We start from the raw sequence: 25,721 nt of genomic DNA, 5'->3' as shown, positions 1-25,721 counted from the left end.
GTGTTCATGTTTGATCCAAGGAAGAAAATCTGCATTTTAAGAGCAGATCATGTCTCATCTGGGTGATTTATCTCCTGTTGCTGTAGGTAACCTCTGGGTGCCTTTTAATGGATTAGTAGGCATTTCTAGGTCACAACTGTAAAGATAGTGAAATCACGGTATATAGTAGCAGGATTTCATGTGCTGGAAGTGGGAGTTATAAACTCTAGTATGAAATCTGTTAACTCATTCCTGGCTTAAAACCAAGCAATAAAGTACCTAATGTGCCAGGCACTGACTGCTGAATTTTCTGAACTGCACTCAACTCCTATTCAGTGCACAATAACTAGCAGCGTTCCTTGAAGGTGTGTGTTCTTTAGTTTGTTTTTTAAAGAAAATTCTCAAGAGGCATTTAGTCAGACTGAGATGTCTTGGGCATGTCTTCAGTCATGTGTTCTTTTGTGCTTGCTACTTGACTGGGTTTTTCCCTCCCTCACACACTGGTAGCCATAATAACCATTCAAGCTTTGTGAGAAACAAAGTTGTTTTTGCAGTAGAGAACTAATTCTCTGTATTCCAAGGCAGTTGTGTAGTCATAATAAGGAGAAATCTTAAGTAGATAAGTGGACAGTAGAAGGCCTCACTGTTCCAAAATAAGGTAGAAGCTTGAGAAAAACAGGATGAGCAGTGTGAGAACAGTAGAACAAAGATCACAGGTTCTCAAAACATAAGAAACGAGAAATTAAAGGGTTGGAAAAAAAAGAAAAATTGTACCTATATGGTATAGAGGAGCGTCGAGTAGCTTGTGAACCTGTAGTACTCAGCCAATGAGGAAACAGGGGAGGTGATCAGGAGTCAGGTAATAGGGAATAAAAGGTTATGATTTGTTTACTAAAATGCGCTCCTGATTGACAGGACGCCTGCCATTGCAATCACGAATAAAATAGCTTCACAGAAGATCCTGTCTGAAGAAAATTATTTGAGGTGTTTTGGTTGGAGGTTTTTTCCTCCCTCACACACTGGTAGCCATAATAACCATTCAAGCTTCCAATTTAACTCCTGCAAATCCTCATACAGAATATCTAAATCTGTTTTTGTAAACTTGGCAAGTTCATTTTTAATTAAAGCGTTATCAGAAACTTGTAAACTTTCTAAATGCCCATGGAAACTACTGTCTTTGAGTAGCAATCTTAAACTGAAAAGATTATGGTGTTTGCTTGGATTATCGACCTGTTTGAAGTACCAAATATACCTGTCATCATCCCCTGTAGGTAAGATGTAGATTAGTGATGTGTGAAGGTGTAAAAATGTGACAGCCTACTTTCATGCTCAGATTGAGGGCTATTATGAAACATCTAGAGTTGGGCATACTAGTTTTCTAATATGCTAACTCATGGTAAATCTATCATCATCCTCATCTCAACACGACTGGTGAGGAACAACTAGAACTGCATGCAATATTTGAAGTGCAGGTGTACTACAGATTTTTTTCTGTGATTTACTCATTACAAGACACTTCATTTTATTTTTATTCAGTTCAACTGTTACTGAGTAACAAGGTGGTAGCTCTCTCAAATTATTAGGGTAGGCCAGAAAAGCGTTTTTTCACAGGTAATGAGGGATGCAGACAGCACATGTGTTTGTTTTTTCCCAACATGTTAGCTTGCTTTCACAAAGGTTGAGCTAGAAACTGGAAATTAATACAACAGAAACTCAAGCAAGATTCTTCTGCCTCATTTGATAGTTCTAAATAGCAAATTGTGTTGAAGCAACTGCTTCCTTCAGGTCTGAATATTGATGCATACTCCTCAGTTCTGGGGTCTCAATGGGAGGGAGGTTTAGGTAAACTCCTTTTGGCATAAATGAACGATTTACTGAAACGGATCAGTAGAGAGAAGAAAATAGCTGTTTGTCTACAACAGTATTGTTAGTGTTACTAGATGACAAAATAGACTGCCCATACCAGTACTGATTGTTCCCTAACCAAGTTATAGTAGAGTAAAATATTTCTGCCTTCAATACTTTTTTCCATTTAAAGCTTTTTGTTAATGTTACAGAGAACATTTTAAAACTGCCAGACTTAGTAGATATGTTTTTCAAGTTAAGTATGAAAAACTTGCTGTGATTTGTTGTTAGTCTCCAGAGCAAAGTTAACAACAGTATTTGAACCATTTTGAACATTAGTAGGTTGAAGGAACAGTTAAATATAGGAGTTGGTGTGATCAGATGAAGTGAAAGAGACTTGATAACTGTTTTCATTCCTGTGTATTTAATTACCTAAATACTCTGTATTCACAGGCAGACAGTCAAATTTAATGCTGTTCTCAATAAAATGCTCATGCATATTAATTGCAGGACTGTTTTGTGTCCCTGGACAACAATATACACAAAATGACTTCACAGAGATTTACAAGTTCTGGAAAGGAATCTCAATACTGTTTCTTGCTCTACGCTAAACTATGAAGATAAAACTATTAAAACATAAAAACACTTTATGAAGGACCCTTGAGCACAAACTGGGGACCCGTGCTTCTGTATTAAGCAACTGTCAGCATGCTGCAAGTGCAGTGTTTGAAGAACAGAGGTGCTTGATAGTGCAGTGTAAGTCAGCCGGCTTTTAGTAGCGGGTTTACTCTTTGCTAGTGTGGTATCACACTTAAAATACATTTGTGACCGGTTTGTGCTGGTACAGAAGTTGTCAGTGTTTCATCAGAGGTAATTATTCTATGTAGGCACTCTGTCTATAGAGTACATTTAGCACTTCTTAAGTGTTAGACCATTGGAAGCATCACAAGTGAAGCGGGAGGAAGAATCCAAAAGTTCATTCCAGAAGGGGAAGTGGAAGGTCTGTTCCTGCAAGAGAAGACTTGTGGTCGTTAAAAATCATGGGAAATGTTATTTTTTTTAAGCAAAACATATAGTAATTCTGCTCTTATTTGATAACTTTTCCTGATCTCTCACTTATCTGTACTCTTAATTAAAAAAGTAAGACAAATGTTGAACAGTTTTTTTTCCCTCATATTTTTTGAGCTCTGTTAACTCGGAAGATTTTCTGTACTTTCCATAGTGGCAAGTTTTGCGCTTGAGTAGCCGTAGCATTAACTGTGTGCAGTTAGAGTTGGGCTGTTTAGGAGCGTAATCACTGCATGTGATGGATTCCTTGATTGTTGAGACTGCTGGCATGCTATGTCTAGATCAGTACATTTTACCAATCACTTCCTTCCACAAAAAGGAGTTTATAAGTGGCAGTGGCAGTGCCAGTAGAGTTGAGCTTTTGTGAGAGAAAACAAGAAATTGTTATGGTAGTGAACAGCTGTGTGTGAGCAGTGTAGTGTACAGCTTGGCAATTGCTCTGGAAGCTTCAGTGAAGGGCTGTAGAAGATGTGTGAACATCTCTCCTTCTCCTGAAGAATTCCACTGTCAACAGTGATTGCTGAAAACGTCTGTAAACACAAAACTGTTAGAAGATAAAAGCTTAGTCACCTTGTCAAGGCTTTGGCTGTAGCTGGTGACAATAGGAGACCTGATGTTAAACTGTATTGTCCTGTGTATACTGCAGATGATGAAAGACCATTCTTAGGTGGCTTCCCTAGTGTCCTGTCCTCAGGAGGTGTGTTAAATGACCAAAGTACCATGTTTCCTGTCAGAATGTGTAAATAGAAGGTGATTTTGAATACAAGCAACTGTTCTCTTGATTAAATATCATTGAGTACCATTTTTAAATACTGTGGCAGAAACTGGAGCTTGAAAAAGTAAGACTCCGTTGGTTTTCTGTGACACTTTGATAGTACTAGCTATTTAAGTCCATTTCATTACCGTATCCTACAAAGACAAGGAAAAGCTGCTGTTGTGGAGCCTAAGGAACTAGTGTGAGGAAAAGCCCATACCTTATGGCATGTGCTAAACCACTAGTTGGTCAGACTTAGAAAAAAGAAAGTTAAGTCCTTCTCTGGCCTCTGCTTGCACAAGAGTAACGGGAATAGGAAGAGTTAGCTAAATAAGTTATTCACTACTTGGAGCACGCTAAATCAGGCAGACCACAAAGAAAGTACAGATTATTCATCTACGGGCTTCTACTTAAAGGTTGTAGGTACAGATTTTATGTGGATAAAAACCTGTAAGCTTTAACTACTCTGTCAAGAATTTTGTGGAGGGGGAAAAAAGAGCAGTGGGGGGTGGCAACCACCTACTCCTACCCTAAGATTTTTGACAAAACATTATTCAAATTGGAATGAACATGTGGTATCAGATCTAAACTCAACATTGTATCAAGTGTCTTATTTTGTAGTGGCATAAATTTGAGTCAATGTTTCTGTTGCCTAACCTAAATGGTATTTATACCAGGAGAAGGAGAACCCACAATTGGTAAGAAGTCAAGAATCTGTAAAGCCTTTGTTCAGAATCTGGAATTTCTTTACTGTTATGATATAATAAACTAACTTTTTTTTTCTGGCTGCCAAAGATGAGTGGTGTACTCTTACTATAATAGCACCCTTTCCCCTCCCTCTCCTAGAACAACCCAGTTGTAAACTTGAAAAATCAATCTAGTAATGTTCAGGCTTACAGAGCTATTGCCCAGCAACTGTTTGCCACCTGACAATTCCTGATCTTTCATTCATTGACTTTAATATGAGTGTAAATGGGGTGCTCTCAAAGTACAGAGAAATCAAATGCGTTGTAAGAAAAACCAATAGCAATTGAGAGAAATAATTGACTAAAGTAACTTCCAGTAAGATCTTGTCCAAAAACAGGTAGTCTTAAATACAGACTTAATAGCCATTTTGTCCTTTTTTTGAGTCTTCCATAAAACAATACTTGAAAAGAAGCAAGAGCAAATGACTTCATATACATTCATTCTGGTACCACCCCATTCAGGGCAACAAAGCCTCAGTACGTTATTCTTAAAATGGAATCTAGATAAGTTCACCACAAATAAAAAAAGGAGCATAATTTAAACAATTATCAGTTGTTTCAGGATTCGCTGTAAATCTGAATAATAATTTTGCTGATGAGAGAGTTTTCTGGACACCAGTATGTTACAGGCTGGATGTGGAAAAATGTGAAGTCTCTTCTGGCTAACAACTTGTTTCTCATTTCTAATGCACTTCTAATAAATATGTGGGCTATTCATAATTGGTACAAATAACTTATTGTTATACTTACGAAGCAGTACTGGAGATGAAATAGTAGATTATCTTGTACTACAGTCCACTGAACAGTTTAGCAATGGAGATTTGTGTGTAGGAATAGAGTTTAACTGTTTCTTGGCTAGATCCTATCAATGTATGATAGTTGTCAGCCTGTAAATGTAGATTATTTTTCCTTAGTGGAAGTGAACACTGGCTCTATGCTTTCTGTAGATTTCTTAGATAAAAGACAATATTTTGATAAATGTTTAAAAAATCGTTTTGAGATCTGAAATGACAAAACCTTCTTCAAAACCTTCTTTTCTTTCCTTCTCTTCTATTGCCTCCAAATCCTTAGTACCATATTGTTTACTTTTTTTAGTTTGTGAAGATCTCATCATACATGTATTACTGTTTTTAAAATAGTGTTCATGAGTTTTTTCCTCACTCAGTGACTTGACTAAAAATGACCACAAGCATGAAAAATACTGTCTGTTTTATTTACAGCTGAGACCACAGTGGTGCTTTATTAATCTGGCATTAAAGGGCTAAACTTGGAGCCTTGTGTAGTTGAATACTTTTGTGCCCACGCTTTGTAATAGCTGTGTTCTCACTGGTGTTTTTTGGGCACCCACTAGCACTGACAACCAGCAATAACCTTTCAGTTAAGTTTTTTTTGTACACTTGGAAATAGTTTTCTATAAAAAAAATTGCATAGTGTAGAGCGACAAGGCATACAGAACAAAACTCTCTTGTATTCATAGTGTGAATAGCTTGGAAATAAATCTGTTAACTGATAAATATCAGTTACGAGCTGTTACCTCCTTCAGAGTAAGACAGGCTGATGGACTTGTTGGAGCGCTACAGTAAAATGTGCAGCTCTATAATGGGTGCAGGTTCTACTAGTACCTGGTCAGCCATGGTCAGGTTGCTGAAATATGTAACTGTCCCTTACAGTAGATGCTAGGACACTCTCAACCTTTTCTTAAAACCTAAATGTGAAGCAAACTAAAACATTTATTTATTTTGTCTTAAAGTGTTATGACACACTATTACAGCATTGACTGCTTTAGTTGAATATAATGTTTCAATGTTTTGGGACAGATGGATACTGATTTCTTCTAGCTTGGTCCTCCCCTGACTAGCCTTTTCAAAAAAAAAAAAAAAAAAGTTTTATTGTTTCTTACTGGAAACGTGACATGCCTTTTTGTAATACCAAAAGGTGTTATCAATGTTGGCTGTTTTCTCGGCCAAAGCATTAAAAATTGCTTAGTTGATACAAACAGGACTCCCTGAATGCTAGACATTAAAATTGAGTTTGTCGCAAATGTGGTGTAGTGATTTCTTATGGCAATGTGTATTTTCTGTGAAGGAATAATAATGTACGGTCACACAATTGTGCGCTTGGTTGGAGGTCTTGGTTCAAGATTGTGAACATGTTTATTAAACTACCTGGGGGACTTCAGGACTTGTTTCCTGCGCTCTGTTTGAAAGTGTTTTAAGGTGACCTCGAGATTCCTCAGTGTTCTCTGGTTACTGTGGTTGCTCAGTTTAGCAACAATGGGAGTGTACAGTTCAGCATGGAACGCCTATGAAGAGCTTAAATTGCGGACACTGACAAATTTCCATGCATCGTATTAAATGTTCACATGATAAAGCAGCATAGCATAGTAATAAGGTTTCACACAATCCAAATCTGTTCTTCTTGTAGCAGTTGGTTCTTTCTGGTTGACAGATAAGAGTAAGAAATACTTTCATATACTTTTCATACTTTTTTATACCCCAACTTAAGAGTACAAAAGCATTTTCTGTGCAGCATTTAGATATACCAGTCAGGCTTTCGTAGCTGAAGTTAAATGTTTGTTCCTCATAGGTTTGTTTGTTAAGAAAGAATAGAAAATAAAGAATGCAAAATAAATTCTAAGGAAAGAAAAGGTTCCTTATAGTAGTTCATAAAGTCTAGTAGTGCACTTACCCTGAATCCGGTGTTAAGGAGAGCCCAAAGGGTGCTGTTGAGTTAGTGAGCATCCCACAGCAGTGGGAGGCTGTACTGCTCCCTTGAATTGTTGTCAAAAGTTTTTGTGGCTGTGAAAACTCAAATAGCAAAAAAACATTATTCACTGTAGAAGATCCTGGCTAACAGGCTTCTGTTTATGGCTATAGTCTATCCATTGCTTTTAATATTTCTTCTTTTTTCCTTTCCTCGTTCTTGGAGAGGGTGGTGGAGAAGGGGAGAGACAATTCTGGGAAGTGTTGTGGGAAAACAGCAGTATTTGATGAGGGAAGACATTAATACCTAGAAAGAGTTTTGAGTGTTTTGTTAATAATTACGTATTCCAGTATTTCTAGGGAAGTTATCCTAGGGAAGAGTTTTCAAGTGTACTAGGGCATATCAGTATGTAGACTTAACTCTTTTCCATCATAAATTTCAGATGTGTCTGAGCTGAGTGACAAGCCTGATGAGGTGCCTTTCTGTTTCTTCAGCTCTGGCCTGGGCAGGTCAGCATAGGCTCAGTAACCAGGTGGTGGCTTGTAGCTGTAGGCATTCAAGAAAAAGTAGATATTCTCCTTCCTGACAAGCAGATGCTGGGATTAATTCTATATAGAATTTTAAGTGTTGCAGTATGGTAACCTTGTTTAATCCTCACCATTTTTTTCCACTCCAAATAGATCACACACCATTTCTTGCTTGATTTGTTTCAAGTCTAGAGTGCTTAAATACAAGTAATCAGCAGATAGATTGATCTGTTCAAAGGCTATGCAAATCTCCAATGAAGTTACAGCCATTAGATCTCCTCTGTCTAGAAGAAGTGCAGTTCAGCAAGCTGGGTAATTTCCTTTTATGTTTCTTTTTGCCCTCTGTTTGGGGTTTGTGTATCTATTACCTCCTTCCCTGAGACAAGAAAGCCAACTATTTAAGAAACCTTCCTGGTAGAGGTAATGATCTGTAAGCTGATGGGAATTTTGCCTGATGGTAGAGACCTTATGCCACGCAGGATATCCAGATGTGTTGCAGGTATATCTGTTTTTGTGAGAATTTTCCTTCAAGGTACTTGAAGGAAACAGCAGACATGAATCTGAGCTAACAATCTTGGAGTAAGGTTGACATAATTGTATTTTTTTAATCTGTTCATGTGTTTGCCTCTAATTATAAAGGAATATAGATGGCACCTGTTGTAAGTGACAGCTCTGTAAATGTTTCCTTGGGAAACATCTGTGCTGATGACATATTTGATATTAATGCATCAGAAAGAGGAACTTGGAGCTTCTCACAGTAAACTTCCTGACTGCGTGCCTTCAGCGTTGAACATACTTCTTGAAAGTGTAAATTGTGCCCAGTCTGTTTTGTCTTATTTAGCAGATGTAAGTTCTGCCTCTTACCTCATTGGGATAGAGCCTCTAATTGCTTAAATATTTCCTAAGCATGTTAAGATGCAGGCTGCCTAGCAAAAACTGCTTGAGCTGTTTTGTTGAATAGCACCCTCTGAATGATTTCAGTTTTTTTCAAGTGTATTCATTCCATATACTTGTTGCCTTGGATAGCTAACATAGTTTGCCTAGAGTCTTTTCTGAAGGTTTCTTACAGCAAGTGTAGGAAATACTTAGGCTTAAATGCTTAGGTGTTGGTTTGGCTTGGCAAAACAGAACTGCTTTTTGAAGAGCAAGCCTACAGTGTGTGCTTGAGCGCACTTAGGTGTATGTAGTTATGTACATCAAACAGTTGAGGCTTCTGCATTGTAAGTCTGAGTTAAACTGAAAAAAAAAAAGCCACAAACTGTTTTTTGCATGGGACTGATACTTTCTGTCTGTTATCCTTCTCTTTTAAACTGTGCTGGGATGTCTGGGAGCAGATTTCTCTTCCTTCCTTCCATCTTCCTGAAATGCCACTCCTCTACCTTCCTTTTTAACAGCATCATCTTACAATGAATAGCAGAATAATTTACAGGGAAGTCAATGAACTGAAAAATTGATCAACTGACAGCTAAGCCTGGACTACAGGAAATGGTGTAGATGAGGGCCAGTAACTTGTGGTAGTATGCTTTCAGATTAAGAAATAAAACTTTCCATGTGGTAGCAGTCACTGCATATGAAATTGCATAGTTCTTTTAGGAAAAAAAATCCGTAACTGTAGGACACATTCTTTAAAAATATTTATTACTCAGTGGTAACAGTCCACAGGTAATTTTGGTAAATGAAGAGGAATACCAAAGTTGTCCTCTTAAGTTTGGTGTATATTCACTGAAAACTGTAAGATGTGCCGAATATAAATGGTAACTTCTACCTCGTCATTTTTTAATTATTCTGTTTGCACAAGTACACTATTTTTAAGACTTGAGTATCACATTGCCTCTGTACTCTGTTAAACCTCAAAGAAATATTTTTTTTTTCCAAGGAACCATTTGAAGATGGCTATGCAAATGGAGAGGAGGGAACTCCTGCTGGGGAAGCAGCTGCCACTTACACACCTGATAGCAAAGGGGTAGTCAAGTTTGGCTGGATAAAAGGTGTTTTGGTAAGTTTGATAAATTGTGCCTTAGTGATTTAAATACCTTTCTTATTTACTTATACACAAGCAAAAAAAAAAAAAATACTGTGAGTACCTACATGTGTATGGTAAAGCTTGAATTAAGTATTTAAATTTTGTTGAACCTGTTACAAAGTCGTCATCTCCTAAGCTGTCGATCTCAACACTAAATATTTTGGGGGAGAAGGGGGGAATCTGAGTCTGTCCCCATTCAGAATAATGAAAAACTAAGGGTAACAAAAAGGATTTTATTTCAAGTACATATGAATTTATTTTTTAATACTTTGGCAGAGAGGAAACGTGATTAATACACATACTGTCCAAAGCTGTAAGATTTTTTAGTGGAGGCTGCAAATGCAACAATTGGTTAACACACACTGAACTCAAGCATTCAGAATACCTAATTTTAGTTCAGGAAGCGTCCACTGTGCATTAGCAACTTCCTTACAAGACTTGAAGCAGCCATACCCTTTCTCTTGGGAGAAAGAATGCTGACAGCAGCTGTGTAACAGATACTAGGACCTCCTGTTGATATACCCCAACCAAGGACTGAGTTGTTCCGCTTCTTACCTGCTTTAAAATGACCTTGAATTTCTCTATACCCAAATTCTGTATTGCACTATTTTTGTAAGCAACAATACTAAGTATTAAAGTTTGGAAGACATATTGATAGTATGTGTTCTGTATGCTGGTTTGAAGCTGATACTAGATGATAGCATGGGGTAAATGTTGCTGGCCAGTTTCTTCCAAAATCTGTTAAAAAATGTTAAGCAGGTTTTAAAATTCCATTTTTAAATTAAAAAAAAAAAAAATTAAAAAATTTAAAATTAGTGTTTCCTTATAGGCATAAGCTGCTGAGGTGAATGTTTCTAGCTCAGGTGTTTTTGCATTTTGCAAGACTGCATAAAAATCTCTGAAAACATTCTTACTTTCGTGGTTTGGAGAGGTGCTTGTCTCACTTCAGTGACCACCTAAACCTTTTGCAGGGTTGATGCTGTAATCTCCAGGTGAGAGATTCACACAAGACCTGCTGCTTGTCTTCTGTCTAAACTGTGCATGTTGCAAACTATTTTATTGAGGAAAAGAAGAAACAGACTTTATCCCTCCCTCTTCCTACATTCCTCACTTCCTCATTCTGTTAGTGTCCTTTAGTAAGTTAGTCCATTGTAAGATACAAAAGTTCAAGGGCTGTCAAGTTGTGGGGGTTTTCTGTTTGTTTTTTTAAATGGAGAAAATATTTGGTAGGTTATTGTTTTAGTACTTGAAAAAGGAGTTGTGGGAGATCTGAACTAAGAGTATTGGCGACCTCACAATGTTAATGATGTATTCTGCAGTATGAATTTTAGATCTTAAAGGTTGGGGTCTAAATTACTTATTTGTATTGTTTGATCAAGAACTACTACAACTGTCAGATGTAACTATAACTCTGTTGTTCAAGGCAGTAATTTTTTAATTATGTTTCCTTTATAATTTTTAATCAAACAAATTTGTCTAATTAAAGAATCTATTCTTGTAAAACAATTTGAAAAGTGGTGAGGAAGGACTACGAGATAAGTCAGACAATATTAAAATAAAATGAAGAATTAGTGGAAATGATTGCAGATGTAAGACTCATGTTAAATGTCTGTTTTATTACCCTAGGTACGATGTATGCTAAATATCTGGGGCGTAATGCTCTTCATCAGACTATCATGGATTGTTGGACAAGCTGGGATAGGTATGTGTACAAATTAAATAGTTTTATTTCAGTGGAAATGTGACGTAAGAGATTTTCATCCTGAATTTGCTGTTAGACTGGTACAGAAAATTGCTTTAATATTCTCAGTATTTTACCCTTATCAAAAGTTTAAGCAATATGAAATTACTTACTTTCCATTTATCTAGAAGATACATGATTTTAAAAATGATCTTTTCAGATCTTCAATAAATTGTAGAGAGAAACTTTTGGTCTCTAGTTATTAAAATCTGCATATAGACTATGTAGGATATATGCCTTAGAAAATTATTGAAGTTAGCTTTGAACTGCAAAAGATCTGTCACCTTCCAAAGGGACATGTTTCCTTGAAGCTCTAGGGTACAGCTTCTACTCTGATTGAAAATATCATTTATCCAGTTTTGTTTGTATCCACAAAAGACTTCAGTACAAAAGGGAAATAAAGCCTCAAATGTACAGGACCAAATACAATAAACTTGTGTCAGGTTTAGAAGACTAATATTTTAAATAAAGTTGAGTTAAAGATCTGTGTGCTTGAATTCTGCTGGACTTAAACTCTTTTCCTTTTTTTCAAAAGGTCTGTCTGTTGTTGTTATTGCAATGGCTACTGTTGTGACAACTATTACAGGACTGTCTACTTCTGCTATAGCTACAAATGGATTTGTAAGAGGAGGTAAAGCTACTTTCATAAAACTTTTAAAGTATATTATCATTCTCAAGCATACACTTTAAAGATGGAGTCTCTAAATTGTTTTCCATTTTCTTTTAGCGGGGGAGTAAGAACAGAATGGATAAAAATAGGGAGGAATTAAGTTTTCTGAGAAGCACGGTCTTTCTAATTTTCTGTATTTGACTTCAGTCATGTAATGAAAAGCCAACAATTAGCCTAGTAACTTGACTTGAATGGTGGCTTTCTTTTGTAACATAGAAGAAACATCATCTGTTTTAGTTCTTGGAATACAAACATTTTCAGAAACTTACCCAGGAACAAACAGGGTCTTGATATTCACCTACGTCTGCATGGGTTGGTGAAGAATGTGTTGCTTTTGTGTTCATGTCCCGAAATAAATCTTTCTAATGAAGTAAATCCTATAAAGGGATATGCTATATCTATATATAAACATACAAAAGGACATGTTCTAGGTCTAGCATGATTTCTTTTCTTATGCACAAAAGAAATTCTCCAAACTCTTTTGATCATCTCCAACACTTACCAGGGGTGATGATTTTCATTTGCTTTCATAGTGTATGCACTGTTGTCATCAGTTCCTGTAAAATGGTTTTATAAATGGTCAGTACCTGTGGCATGCTCAAACTACTTCATGACAGTACAAAGATGGCTACTGCTAGAACTTGTGGTAGAATTAAAAAAGAAGCAGTTCATTTTTCTGTGCATATAAAATTCTATTGTTTTAAGAATGAAGAGAAAGGAAAAAAGAAACCACCACAACATAGTAAACAGACCCAATGGGAAAGATCAACTATGAATCTTAGTATTATGTCAAGCTTAGTTTCTAAACTTTTCTATACTGCATTGTATGTATCAGCTTATCCTCTTTTAATGAGAGACGTTTGTTTTGAACCACTTCTACAAAATAATGTCTTATTCAAACTTTTGAAGTTCTTAAAGAATAAAATTTTTTTTCTATGAAAATGTTATATTACAGTAGTTTATCTTTTTTCAGGCTGAAATTCTTATGTGCAAAGTATGTTGCAGCTTGATACCTATATACTTCTTGCGTGAGAACTGAAATTAAGAATCTGTTTTTGCAAATTTTTAACCTTCACTCAGTTAGCTGAGTCTGGAGCGGGAAGACTTTGTTGCTTTTAAAAATCTGTCTTAAATTGGAATGTACCTTCACTAAATTTGTTCTTGAATGTACCCTTCCATAATACTGTATAGATACCGTTTTCTGTTTATTGTGAGTTGGGTTTGAGATGCTGTATTGTTCAAGCTCAGAAAATACAAGGGATAGATTGTGAAAAAGGAGTTGGCATGTTACTGTTTTTGACAGTTGCATTGCACAGCAGAGAATTCTCGTGATAATAGTGCTTTAAGAAAGAAGTCATGTAGGTCTGGAACTTGAGTGGGTTCATAACAGTGTATTTTATTTGGCTAGTTTCTTGAGTTATAGCTAGTATAACTGTTATAGTAAAATTATGCACAGTTGCTTTTAAATTTCAAGTAAATTGTAAAATACAGGCAGCTGTACTACTGGCCTTTTTTAACAATGGAACTGGTTGTATAGGTGAGTAATATGATGTGGTACATGAGTTGGGTGATTACTTCCAACTGGTGCCTTTTCTGAGAAACTTGAAATATACTTCTGTAACTTCAGCGTGCCTGTTCCTAAAATACTTCTAATACATCAGGAAAGATACAAGAATAAATTGTATCATGTTCATGTAAACACTATGTTGCTGACGCTTGTACATTTTTCTTAGTTTCTTTATTGTAGTGTTTTTTGTTCATTTTTTTCCTTTCAGGAGGAGCATATTACTTAATTTCCAGAAGTTTGGGACCAGAATTTGGTGGTGCCATAGGACTGATTTTTGCATTTGCCAATGCTGTTGCAGTAGCAATGTATGTTGTTGGCTTTGCAGAGACAGTTGTGGAGCTGCTTAAGGTATATGGATAATGTTGATTGTATTGATTATGCTGCACTCAATGCAGGTTTGTGCTGTCATTTAATGGCAGAAGATTTCATAGTTAACAAGAGGAGGAATGCTACTGATATATGAATAAATTAATACCGTAATTCAGTAGCTTTTTGATGTATAACAAATTATCATTGATGTCAAACTGGAACTTTATTTTTTCAGGGAAAAACAGTGAGTAAAATGCAGAACTTATTCTGAAGTTAAAACTGCTGGCTGTTGAGAAGAGTGGAAGTATAGATACCTGATGCAGAATCATAAATTATTAATGCTAAGATTCCTAGTTAGCTGTTTTTTTGGTAACTGAAAGTAGTTTATATTAAGTTCCTTTCCAAAGGGTGTTGTTTGTTAAAAGCCATTCCTTAAGATAAACACAACCAATTTATCTGTTGCATTTTTTGATATAAATATGAGAAGAACTGAACTATAGTTATCATAGAAGGGAAGATGTCTGAAATGCATTGAAAGAATTAAGAGTAATGGTGAACAACAAATATAATGTATCTATAGATGCAGGATGGTAGCTGTTGCCTTGCTGATTAATTTTCTGGCAGTTAAAGATAGGCCATTTTCTCTGGGGATGGGTTATGATGAGATTTTTTTTTCTTTGTTTTATATCACTGAATAATTCTAAATGAAAATAAATTGTGTCTCTACAGGGAATGTAAAGTGAGCACATTTATGATAGAGGTTATGTCTAAAATAATATTCAACAATACATTTCTATTCTGTAATAGGGAAGATAGGTACTTGATAAAAGTATCTGACTTTGTTTCCATTTTTAGGAAAATGGGACATTGATGATTGATGAAATGAATGACATCAGAATCATCGGAGCCATCACAGTAGTTATATTACTCGGAATTTCCGTTGCAGGAATGGAATGGGAAGCAAAAGTAAGGAACTATTACTTCCCCTTTTGCTTTGCTTTGTATTTCTGCTGCCTGATTAATTTTTAATGTATTTAGCACACTCAATATTGCATACACAGTATGTTAGGAGTCAAGCAGTGGGCAGTTTTTAACGTATAGTATCATAGAATATCCTGAGTGGAAATGGACCCACATGGATCATTGAGTCCAACTCCTGCATCCACACAGGACTATCCAAAAATCAGACTATATGCCTAAGAGTGTTGTTCAAATGCTTCTTCAACTCTGGCAGGCTCAGTGTTGTGACCACTTCCCTGGGGAGTCTGAAGTGCCTGACCATCCTCTCAGTGAAGAACCTTTTCCTAACAGCCAGCCAGAACCTCCCCTGTCACAGCTTCATGCCATTCCAATAGGACTTGGGTCCTGTTGCAGGTTGCCAGAGAGCAGAGATCAGCGTCTTCCCTTCTGATCCCCTTGTGAGGAAGCTGCAGTCCACCATGAGGCCTCCCTTCTGTCTCCTCTTCTTTAGGTAGAACAGACCAAGCCGCTTCTCATGCGTCGTCTTCTCTAGACTCTTCACTATCTTTGTAGCCCTCCTTTGGATGCTCTGATAGTTTTATGTCGTCCTTATACTGTGGTGCCCAAAAATGCACACAGTGCTCAAGGTAAGGCCACACCAGTGCAGAGTAGAGTATGACAGTCGTTTCCCTTGACAAGCTAGCAGTGCTATGTTCGATGCACCCCAGGATACAATTGGACCTTTTGGCTGCTAGGGCACACCAACTCATGTTCAACTTACTGTTGAAAAAAGCACCTAGATAAATTTCTGTGGGGTTGCTCTCCAGCCTCTCTTCCCCCAATATATACAGGGTTGCCCTGTCCCAGGTGTAGAATCTGACACTGCTCTTGTGAAACTTCATATTGTTGGTGATGGCCTAGCTCTCTAATTTGTCAAGATCTCTCTGCAAGGACTCCCCACCTTTGAGGGAGTCAACAGCTGCTCCGAATTCAGTAGTGCCTTCTGCAAACTTACTCAAAATACCTAGTCTACATCCAAGTCATTTATGAAAAACATCCAAGTCATTTATGAAAACTTTGAAGAGAACTGGCATTAAAATGGAGCTCTGGCAAATTCCGGTAGTGACTGCCTGCTAGCATGATGTAATCCAATTTACTAGAACCCTTTGAGCTTGACCTGTCAGCCAGTTGTTCACCCATTGTAGTATGTGCTTGTGAGAAACATCGTCAAAAGCTTTACTGAAATCCCAAAAGATCACAGCAACCATCTTCCCTTAGTCAACTAGATGGTAACCTTGTCATGTAAGGTGGTTTAGCAGGACAGTCCTGTTGTGAACCTGTGTTGGCTATGATCAATGACCAAATTGTCCTTCAGGTATGATGACTCTGTCTATCACTAGCTCACTAGTTTGCATCGATCTGTACAGTTATCCAGACTGCTTTGCTGAACTGCAAGCTTAGGTGTCTCCAACTGAGAAACAGCAAAATCTATCCTTAATGATGCTATTAAGAAGGTTAACGATATTACTTTCTGCTGAGCAATTTCAACACAAGAAAAAGTAAGAGCAATAAAATGGAAGTTTTCTTTCACTGGGAACTTCACATGAGCTCTCTGCTTGGAGAATATATGGCCAGAATTGAAACCAAGTTATGTAGTTACTGCTAACTGAAAACCAGTATTCTGACTTCTCCCATATTCTCTTCTATATTTGTTTTCACGTGGAGCAGCCAGACAGTGCTTTCGCAGTTAGTCGGTCCAGCATCAAGGGGATTTGTGAACACTGGTAGTGATGAATGTGTAGGAGGGGTAACCTACTTTTCTTATCTTTTTGTGGCTGTATGGTCTTAGGTCAGCTCTGATTGTGGAAACAAACGTACAGATTCTAAGATATCTTAAGATAAACGGTGTTATTAGTATTCTAATAGGTAGTCTAGCTTGCTCAGTTTTTTGTGTGATTGGTGGCTTTTTCTGTATACTCCATAGTGTGCTCACTTGATGCTTTTTAAATAATTGGGAAGAGGAATTGAGAAGATGCTTACTTGTTTCTGTTCCCATTTATAGGTGATTGTGAACCAAATATTTTTTGCAGTGAGAATCATCCTTATTTTCTGCACTGAGAGACAACTGAAGGATCTTCTTAATGTAGATGTTAAAAGTTTCTTGTTTGTGTGTCAAGTTGATGATGCTCATAATCAGAACGAGGGTTCTTGTTGCTTCCAGCCCTAGAAATAGGGATTGTAGAAACAGGCAGTGAAAATAAGTGCCTTACTTGGATCTACCACATGGAGGAGAGAATTTTCAGAAACCAGTTTTGGCTTGTGCTTTTAACTTGAACAACATGCTTCCGTAAAAATTGTTTGCCTTCTCAGACAGTGAATTTCAGTTCTTAACGGTATCTCTAGGCCCCCGACTTTGAACAACCCTGTTTCTAACCACTTATTTTCTTGCTTTGAAGGAATTAGTTGTTAGTGACTGTGTGGTCATGGTCATTTAAGTCTTGAGAAACATCATGCTTTTTCTCTGCAGCATGAGAAATTCGATAACAATAGCTTGCAGAGAAATGGCCCAATTTTTTTAAATGTCTCTGTATGACACCTGAACCATCATATTTGGCAGCCTTATTAGGAATTCAATAGCTCTTAAAAATGCTGCTCAGTGCAAAAATCAAGGCTTGTTGGCTTGGTTTCTGCAACGTGGGAGAAGATATATAGGAGCTATGGTAAGCAACTGAACCTGTCAAACAAGCGCTTCATGTGGGTTGACATCCAGCCTACCATAGCAAAACACCGATCCTTTCCTCTTGATAATAGTGTCTACGATGTTCTTCCATGCCTTCTCAATGGCTTAGAGAATTCCTTGGAAAATGAGACAAGCAAATCAATAGTAGGTTTTAAGTAGACCAAAAAGCTTATAGACTAGGAAAACAGGAAAGCGTGCTTCAAAAATGACTTTTCAGAATGAATTAATTCAGCTCTCGCCCATTCTTTCTAAAGTCTGAGACTTCTAAGTGCAAAGAAGAGATTTGGAAAATGTTCTTATCTTTGTAGAGAAGCTGTGGTTCATTGCTGAATAAATTCATCTACAGAAATTTTTCTCAGTAGCTTCATATTGAATTCTCTGGGTTTATTGAAGACTTCTGTAAGCACCCAGCTGCATCCTTCCACCTCACTTGTTCTTCTGTAGGCTTGGCAAAGGCGAGATACAAATATGATGCACAAACTGGTTTCTTCAGGTGGTCTTCTAACTACTACTATAGGCTGTCTTGCTCTGTATGGTTCTGTACTACTTGGTTTTACCTGTAAGGTTGCATGAACTGAAAACTGTGTTTTGTTTTTTTAACAATCAGCAATGCCACTGTACTGTTGTGTACAAACTTATTTTCCCAGGCTTGGGAAAAAAAGGCAAGCTACAAAGAGTTTTACCCCCAAGACACTAGCACTCCAAGCCATTCTATGATTCTGTATGTGACGTTGTAAGGAATCAACCCAAAAATAATGGATCAGTGTGTTTGCTAGTTAAATGAAAAGTCCTGGTCTCTAGGCTTGTCATTGTGCACGCATTTCAGCTCTTGGATGGTATAAAAATACTTGGATGGTATAAAACACCTTTTTGTTCATAATGTAGGATTTTGTAATGGTTTTATTGTCTGTCACTAGTCCATTGTGTCAAACAGCAAACAAATGCTGTTGATTTCCTGATGTGATAGAATTCTCACTAAATACAACATAGTAATGTATAATACACATATAACGTGTATTGTAATTATAGTTAATAGTCCTGGCATTTGTTTGCATTCTTTTCCTGTCAGTTTATTCAATCTACTCAAATCCTTTCCTTCTGGAAGGTTTATGGGAAAAAATAGGTCTTTTAAGTACTTTGTCTTTAGAGGAATAATTTTTTGATGGGTATGGTAATAATAATACAAAAAATACTTTCCATTTTCAAATTATTCATACTTCTTTCTTGGAAATACTGGTACATGTTGTCTCAATCATGTTTTAATTTGGGGTGGAGGGTGGGGAAATTAGAATACCAAGCTGAATTTGAAATAAAGTCAGTATTTACATTTTAGAACACATTCATAACATGGAGACTTAAAAACTGAAATGCAAGTTCTTTCTGACTGTAACGCTAATATTTCTATTTCAGGCACAGATAGTCTTATTGGTGATCCTTGTACTTGCTATTGGAGACTTTGTTATTGGAACATTTATTCCTTTGGACAGCAAGAAGGCTAAAGGTTTCTTTGGTTATAAAGGTATGCTGGAACAGTTAATACCTTATTAACAGTTAATATCTTTGCAATGTGGAGGTTTGCTGTCATAATTGAGTGAACATCTAAAATAGTTTAGTCCTATTTAACTGCAGAGATTATTTTCTGTGATTCTTTCAAACTCCTGCTGTTTTATTCCATTGAAGTTTTAAGGCACAGAATTGGTTCTGCCTGCTTAATATTGATTATACTAAATTATTATAATACCATATTATAAAAATTACTAAATATTGTAGTTGTACTATTTTTAAAAGCTGGAGGAGAATATAAGTACTTCTGGTTTTAAAGGCTATTTAAGTTTACTGTGACTTTTATTTTGATAAATTAGGGCTTTTCTATCTTAAAATGTTCTACAGTTGATTTTTGTTAAATAGGTTAAATGTTGTGATTTTTAGGTTTTTCACAGAGCTATTAATGTCTAGAATTGACTAATACTGTAGTTTCTATATCAGCATTGGCAGACATAAATAAATCTTTTTCTACAGCTGAAATATTTATGGAGAATTTTGGACCAGATTTCCGAAAGGAGGAAACTTTCTTCTCTGTATTTGCTATTTTCTTCCCTGCTGCAACTGGCATACTTGCTGGAGCAAATATCTCAGGTGATCTTGCGGTGAGTAGTAAACTAGCAAACTAAACACTTTTTTTCCGACAACCAATGAATGTATGTCTATCTCTGTCATGACTGCTGAAATTTTTGTTTCAGGATCCTCAGTCAGCCATACCTAAAGGAACACTGTTGGCCATCTTAATTACCACGTTGGTTTACATGGGAATTGCAGTATCTGTAGGTAAGTAGTAAATATTTTTAACTTTATCCTTTCACATTCTTTGAGCGTGTTTTGATACAGTTTGTAGTACAGTTTCTTTCATGCATGGGAGAGGAGCAGTTGGAACTGTGTAATTTTCTACTGTTGGAGATTGAATTTTCAGCTGTTCTTATCTTCTAAAATGAGTGAAGCAGTCACTAGTCTTAGGAGAACAGCAGACTAAAGATGACAGACTTCACACAGATACTTACTAATTTGTTGCAGGTACTTAGATTAATATGTTTAGAATTCAGCAATGGGATGATGATCCTTGGATTAGAAAGGTGTATTTTCAGGAAATACTCACTGAACAAACATCTTTTGATCTGAAGATGGTGGTAGTCAGCTACTCTATCAGAATAAATCATCGGAAGATTACACAGCTCCTTGGAGAGGCTGAATGAGCAGTAAATCCCCAGAAGACTGAGAAGAGCAAGTAGGGAGGAGAAACAATGACACAATGAGAAACAATGGAGGAGACCAATCCTAGATTGGTCTGAGTACTCTATAACTTCCCTTCTGAGGCTTTCTTCCCTTCGCCACAGTAGTCTGAATATTCTCAGCAGAACTTGCCTTGGTGTTGGATGTTCTGTCTGTTCTACTCCAGGGCTTCAATGGTCATGCAGGTTTTTCTTGATCCATCATTTATTATAGTAATCTTAAGAATATAAGCATGTCTCTAATATTTCTTGCCTATAATTGGAAATATTTTTATACATGTCAGACAAATCAGTTTTTGGCAGTGCTAATCAGTTTTCTTATATGAAAGACCTTGTTTTATCTTAGCTACACTGCTTTTTGAATGAAATTGACATTTATAAAAGTACCATTGATCTTACCGCTAATGATATTTCCTTTCCGAAGATACTAATCTTGCCAGTCTGCCTCTGTTGGCTAATGTTGTACTGTAGCTCTGCCAAATACTTGCTCTGTAGCAATTGAGCCCTATGCAACATAATGATCTACATTATTTTCTAATTAGATTGACCACAGGCTCCTGCTACCAAATCTGAATACTTTAGAACTTGAAACCACATGAGAGTAAAATACTTATTAATATTAATTTGTTAATAGAATACTTTGATCATCTTTCAGACATGAAAAACTTCAATTTTCATATTACGAAAAGAACACTTTACAGAACTAACTGAACATGAAATCATTTGCATCAGAAATGCTGTGCCCTAGTTGTTGCTTATAACTTCAAATTAGAATTCTGGTAATTAAAGGCCAGTGTGATTGCAGAAGATAAAGATTATGAAATGAGTGAAGTCTAGTCTTTTTGAAGCTTTGGATCAGGAATCAGGCAAATGGAAATACTCTTGTTCCTTCCCCCTGCAGACTATTCCCTACTTCCAAGTGTAGTGATGAGAAAGTCATTAAAACTTTGAAGAGGCTAGTAAATGTAACAGAGTAGTGATGTCTGAAGAGGAAGAAGATATTTTGAATGTAGTGTAGTATTTATATGTTCTGTAGTAAGCAAGAAGCTTAAGACACTGGCTAGAGAGGAAAACTTATACTAGAGAGTTAGGCAGCCTATTTAAAAACAAGATAGCAGTAGCGAGGGAAAAGTGTGTGGTTTCATGCTTTGACAAGGGAATAATGCAAGTGTGCAGGTAGCAGGATTAAGGTTGCATAAGCAACTTCTCAATGGGAATTCCTGAAAGAGAAAAGTTAAACAAAAACATTTAGACTGTAATTTATTTACATTAAAAACAGAAGCTCCAGTTTTAAAAAAAAAAAAAAAAAACAACCTTCTGAGTAGGGTTTCCATACACAAGGAAATAAAACTAATTTAATGAGTAGCCATTCATAGTACCAGAGAAGCTAAGAAGCCCACTTATTTGCAGTCTGAAGTGCTAAGGAGCTACATGAAGTTAGGAGAGAACTTCATACAGATGGCCTGTTAACTTTCTTGGGCTTATAGAATGACAACTTCATTTTACTTTGGCAGGAATGTGCCTCTAAAAGCTTATAAAAAGACAAAATCCTTTTATCCTATTCTTACAAAAAAGAAAAGTTGCAGGATCTTAGTGAAAACGCTGCCAGAATCTATCATAAATAACCCTCATTCAGAAATGTTTTAATGTCTGAATTAAGATGTCTGAACCGTTACTTATACTTAAGTATCTTCTGCTGAGAATGCAGCTTGCCCAGCTGGCATCTGTCCTACTTTCTCTTGTAGTAAGGCTCACATCACGTTTGCTCATAGTGCTGTTGAACCTTTCCATTGTACTTTGAATCCCTGTGTGAAAGAGCTGCCAGCCAGCTTTGTCTCGTACTGATCTTTTAATCTCAATTAAAACAAAACAAAAACCCAACCCTTCCACATACCAATAAAAAAAAGAAAAGCATAGGAGAAGTAATTGGTGTAAGAAACACCTGTTGAAATTTAATCAAATGGGCTTATTAAGCATCTGAAAAATAATAACTGGAAGCAATGAGTAACATCCACCTACCAGGACTAGGTATTCTAGAGTATTACTGAAGTTCTAAAGGTTTGGCAGCAATATGGTACAGATATTTAAGAATTTATTTTCTCAATAGGCAGAGAGAAATTAATTTAGATAACAGGCGCTCTCATTTGAGAAACTTAATCTTGTTTCATATCTGTGCCCTACTTTTTATTACTATTCTTCAAGTAAGTCATTGGAGTCATCAGTAGTCACATGCTTCTTTTCCCAGGACCTCCTTGTTTAAATTCCTAGAAGACCAGATTAAGGGATTTCTCTCAGCCTTTTTGCTCTGTAGGGTTCCTTCTCTTCCCCATTCTGTATTTACTTCCTTGAAATATTGTCCAAAAGACTTAATGCTGTTTTAACAGTTGAGGTATTTAAATAATGGTAAGTCTGTTCTACACTTCTAAAAGAGCAAAACAGAACGTCTTGTTAATCAGATGAGCATTCTTAGTGTTTAAAGGCTGAAACGCTGTGACTACAGTTTTCTTAAGCAGTGAAACAGCATATAATCGTAGACAATTGAAGACAGCAGTTTGTGATAGGACTTAATTACAAAAAATGTGGTAGCTATGGGGCTGTGGTTAAGTATTTCACCAAGACACCAACTTTTAAAATACCACAGTTACATAGGATGTGGGTAGTATCAGAAATGGGCTTGAAAGGCTTTCATGATAAGCACTTCATTTTTTTTTGAATGGCTGGGACATGTTGACTGAGCTGTGCAGCCTGTTTGTATGCCTAGAAAAACAGAAATCTGTATGTTACAAGGAGATTAAAACTTCTGAAAGTGTTCTGCAAGAACGTGCTTCCATGGGGAATATGTAATAGTACAATCTAAAAACTGAAGCATGTCTGTAAAACTTTATAACGTAAGTCATCTTATAGATCTTAGTATCTCAGAGTGGAGGGTAAGGGGAAAATTCCAAGACTACTACTTACAAAATAATCTAAGAACATTAACTTTCTTGTGTGATTTACCTGTTAGCAAAGAGACCAGCCTTTTTGGTCATTACATCTGAACAACTTCTACTGTGGAGATTGTCACAGCTGAGTTTCTAGGAAAGATAAAGCTGCAATGCCATGTATACCTGTCCGCATATATTTGTGCATACAAATACAAAACTTCATTCCTCTAGGAAGATTGAAAAAAAAAAACCACCACAAACTCAAGTGATAAAAGTTAGTAAACAATGCTAATTACAAATACAAAGTTATGGGGAAACTCATGATTCAAAGGAATGTGAGTTAAAATTTTGCATTTAAACTTCATCAGTTCAATTGATGTAGCTTTCCTCTGTGTTAAAGTGTTCCTTGTTAAACTCTTTTTTTCTAAAGCTTAAGAACTTCTCAGGTAAGTAAACAGCTAGTTAGCTTGTTTTTATTCTTCATAGTGAACATGTGCTTAAATCTGAGATGTATTAAAACCGTAAATGCTGTATTTAATTTTCGTCTGAAAGAATATACTTAAAAAGGAAGTTGAGCTTGACACATCTCTAAATTCAGGTTTAGTCTGATTATTTTTGCTTTTGGGTCCACTCTAGGTTCCTGTGTTGTTCGAGATGCCACAGGGAATGTTAATAACACCATTATCACTGAGCTGATGAATTGCACTACTGCAGCTTGCAAGTTAAACTATGATTTCTCATCCTGTCAGGCAGGGGCAGGGTGTCAGTATGGGCTGATGAACAATTTCCAGGTATGAAACTTTCTCTTAAATCTGTTCATTGTTTTTTTTGGTTTTTAATTGCTTATTGAGGAGAAAATCATACACTAAAAATTCTTACTTACATAACTGTTCCACATAACTTTATATTTAAGTGGTACACTCTATCTAGTATCAAGGGCAAGGTAATTTAAGTTTTGGGGTGTTTATATACAAGCGTTTATAAATACTCACTCTGTTCCCAGATAAGCCCTGTAGGTTATGTTTTGGGACTGCAGCCTGCTCTGTTTAGATACCTGAATGCTATTCTGCATGGATGTGGACAGATGTACTGGATGCGGATAGATGTACTCAGTGTTAAATAGAAGTCATAGAAGTGTTCATAGAAGTCATAGGTGGTCTCTTTCAGTAACTTTGTTTCTTAAGTTTCTTAACAACCATATTTTTGGAAAATGTTGATGTTATACTTGCCATATCATATATAATGGTAAGAATGTTGTGAGGCTTCATAAAATCTAATGTTATATTTAAAAATCATAGGGTTGTTTATAGTCTTACAGGTACTCGTGAACTATTAAGGGTTCACGAGTTCACTATTATTAAGGGTTTGAAAGAAACCAAGGAAAACATACTAATTGCCACTTGACTTAAACTTTCTTTATGGTAGTCTCTCTGCCCTAATTTTTTGTGATAGGCCTACAAAAGGTGGGCTTGAGATTAATTGGAAATCTGCTGATGGAAAGCATGTCTGTTTCAATGGCATGTGTGTTTTGGTCAAAAGTACATATAATTACATGCAACTAAGATTGTTGTCCTTCCTGCAAGGCTGTGTTGAAAAACTAATTACAATTTGCATGTGCCAAAGTAATGTTTAATGCAGACCATTTTATCAGAGCAAAATACATTTTTTAGTGAAGTATTTATGTATCGGTATGGTGTTGTGTTGTTCTGGTTTAGAAAAAGCATATATTGGAAACAGTTTGGAACTGCTGTTATGAGAATCATTATTTTGCAAAATCTGAGTTTCCTCATTTGTTCCAGCTTGAAAGAAGCTGGTATCCCGCTATATTATCAGTGTACAGCTGAGAATAGTGTAGAACAGGACTTGATAATCCTTGTTGATCATTCCAACTAGGTGTGATTCAAAGACCTGGCTTCCTCTGATCGTAACTTTCTTCAAGTCATAACTTCAATAAAGTTACTTCTCATAAGTTGCTAGCACTTCTAGTAAGTCACTAGTCTGTATATTGTGTGAGTTTTCTTAACACTAGCATACTGGCTCAGCTGGAACTGGTTCATCTTTACTCCCTCCCCAGTTTAGAAGTTTCTTAATGTCTCTTACTCTCGTAACCTAAGCTGTAACTTGCTAGCTTTTAAAATGGACAAACACAGTCTGCATATATCTTGGATTTCTTTCAAATTTATAAAACAGATGTAAGATTCAAAAATAGTGTAAATAAACAGAGGCAATGAACAGCACCTGGAAAGAATATAAAATTGGAGTAGGTAAGGACTAAGTTGCAAACTCTCAAAGCAAATGTAGTAGAGTGAAGGCCTAGGAAGAGAAATGTTTTAAATTACCTGGGAAGAAAAGTAAGGGTGACTTGTAAACATATTCTGTCTA

The 25,721-nt window shown here is 36.4% G+C and overlaps 1 protein-coding gene across 1 annotated transcript in view; it reads left to right on the top strand.

The window, feature by feature from the left end:
• The window catches only part of SLC12A2 (solute carrier family 12 member 2), a 62,168-nt gene that overhangs the window by 10,155 nt on the left and 26,292 nt on the right, over positions 1 to 25,721 (top strand). The window contains exons 2-10 of the mRNA XM_035569391.2: positions 9,499 to 9,618; positions 11,272 to 11,347; positions 11,922 to 12,017; positions 13,832 to 13,971; positions 14,788 to 14,898; positions 19,043 to 19,151; positions 19,652 to 19,779; positions 19,873 to 19,957; positions 23,976 to 24,130. Of these exons, the coding sequence (XP_035425284.1) occupies positions 9,499 to 9,618; positions 11,272 to 11,347; positions 11,922 to 12,017; positions 13,832 to 13,971; positions 14,788 to 14,898; positions 19,043 to 19,151; positions 19,652 to 19,779; positions 19,873 to 19,957; positions 23,976 to 24,130 (1,020 nt within the window). The remainder of the gene's footprint in view (positions 1 to 9,498; positions 9,619 to 11,271; positions 11,348 to 11,921; positions 12,018 to 13,831; positions 13,972 to 14,787; positions 14,899 to 19,042; positions 19,152 to 19,651; positions 19,780 to 19,872; positions 19,958 to 23,975; positions 24,131 to 25,721) is intronic.

Source organism: Cygnus atratus, chromosome Z (assembly GCF_013377495.2).
Source record: "Cygnus atratus isolate AKBS03 ecotype Queensland, Australia chromosome Z, CAtr_DNAZoo_HiC_assembly, whole genome shotgun sequence".
NCBI classification, from domain to species: Eukaryota; Metazoa; Chordata; class Aves; order Anseriformes; family Anatidae; genus Cygnus; species Cygnus atratus.
Note: the sequence above shows the minus strand (reverse complement) of the source record. Positions and strands in the feature narration are given on the sequence as shown.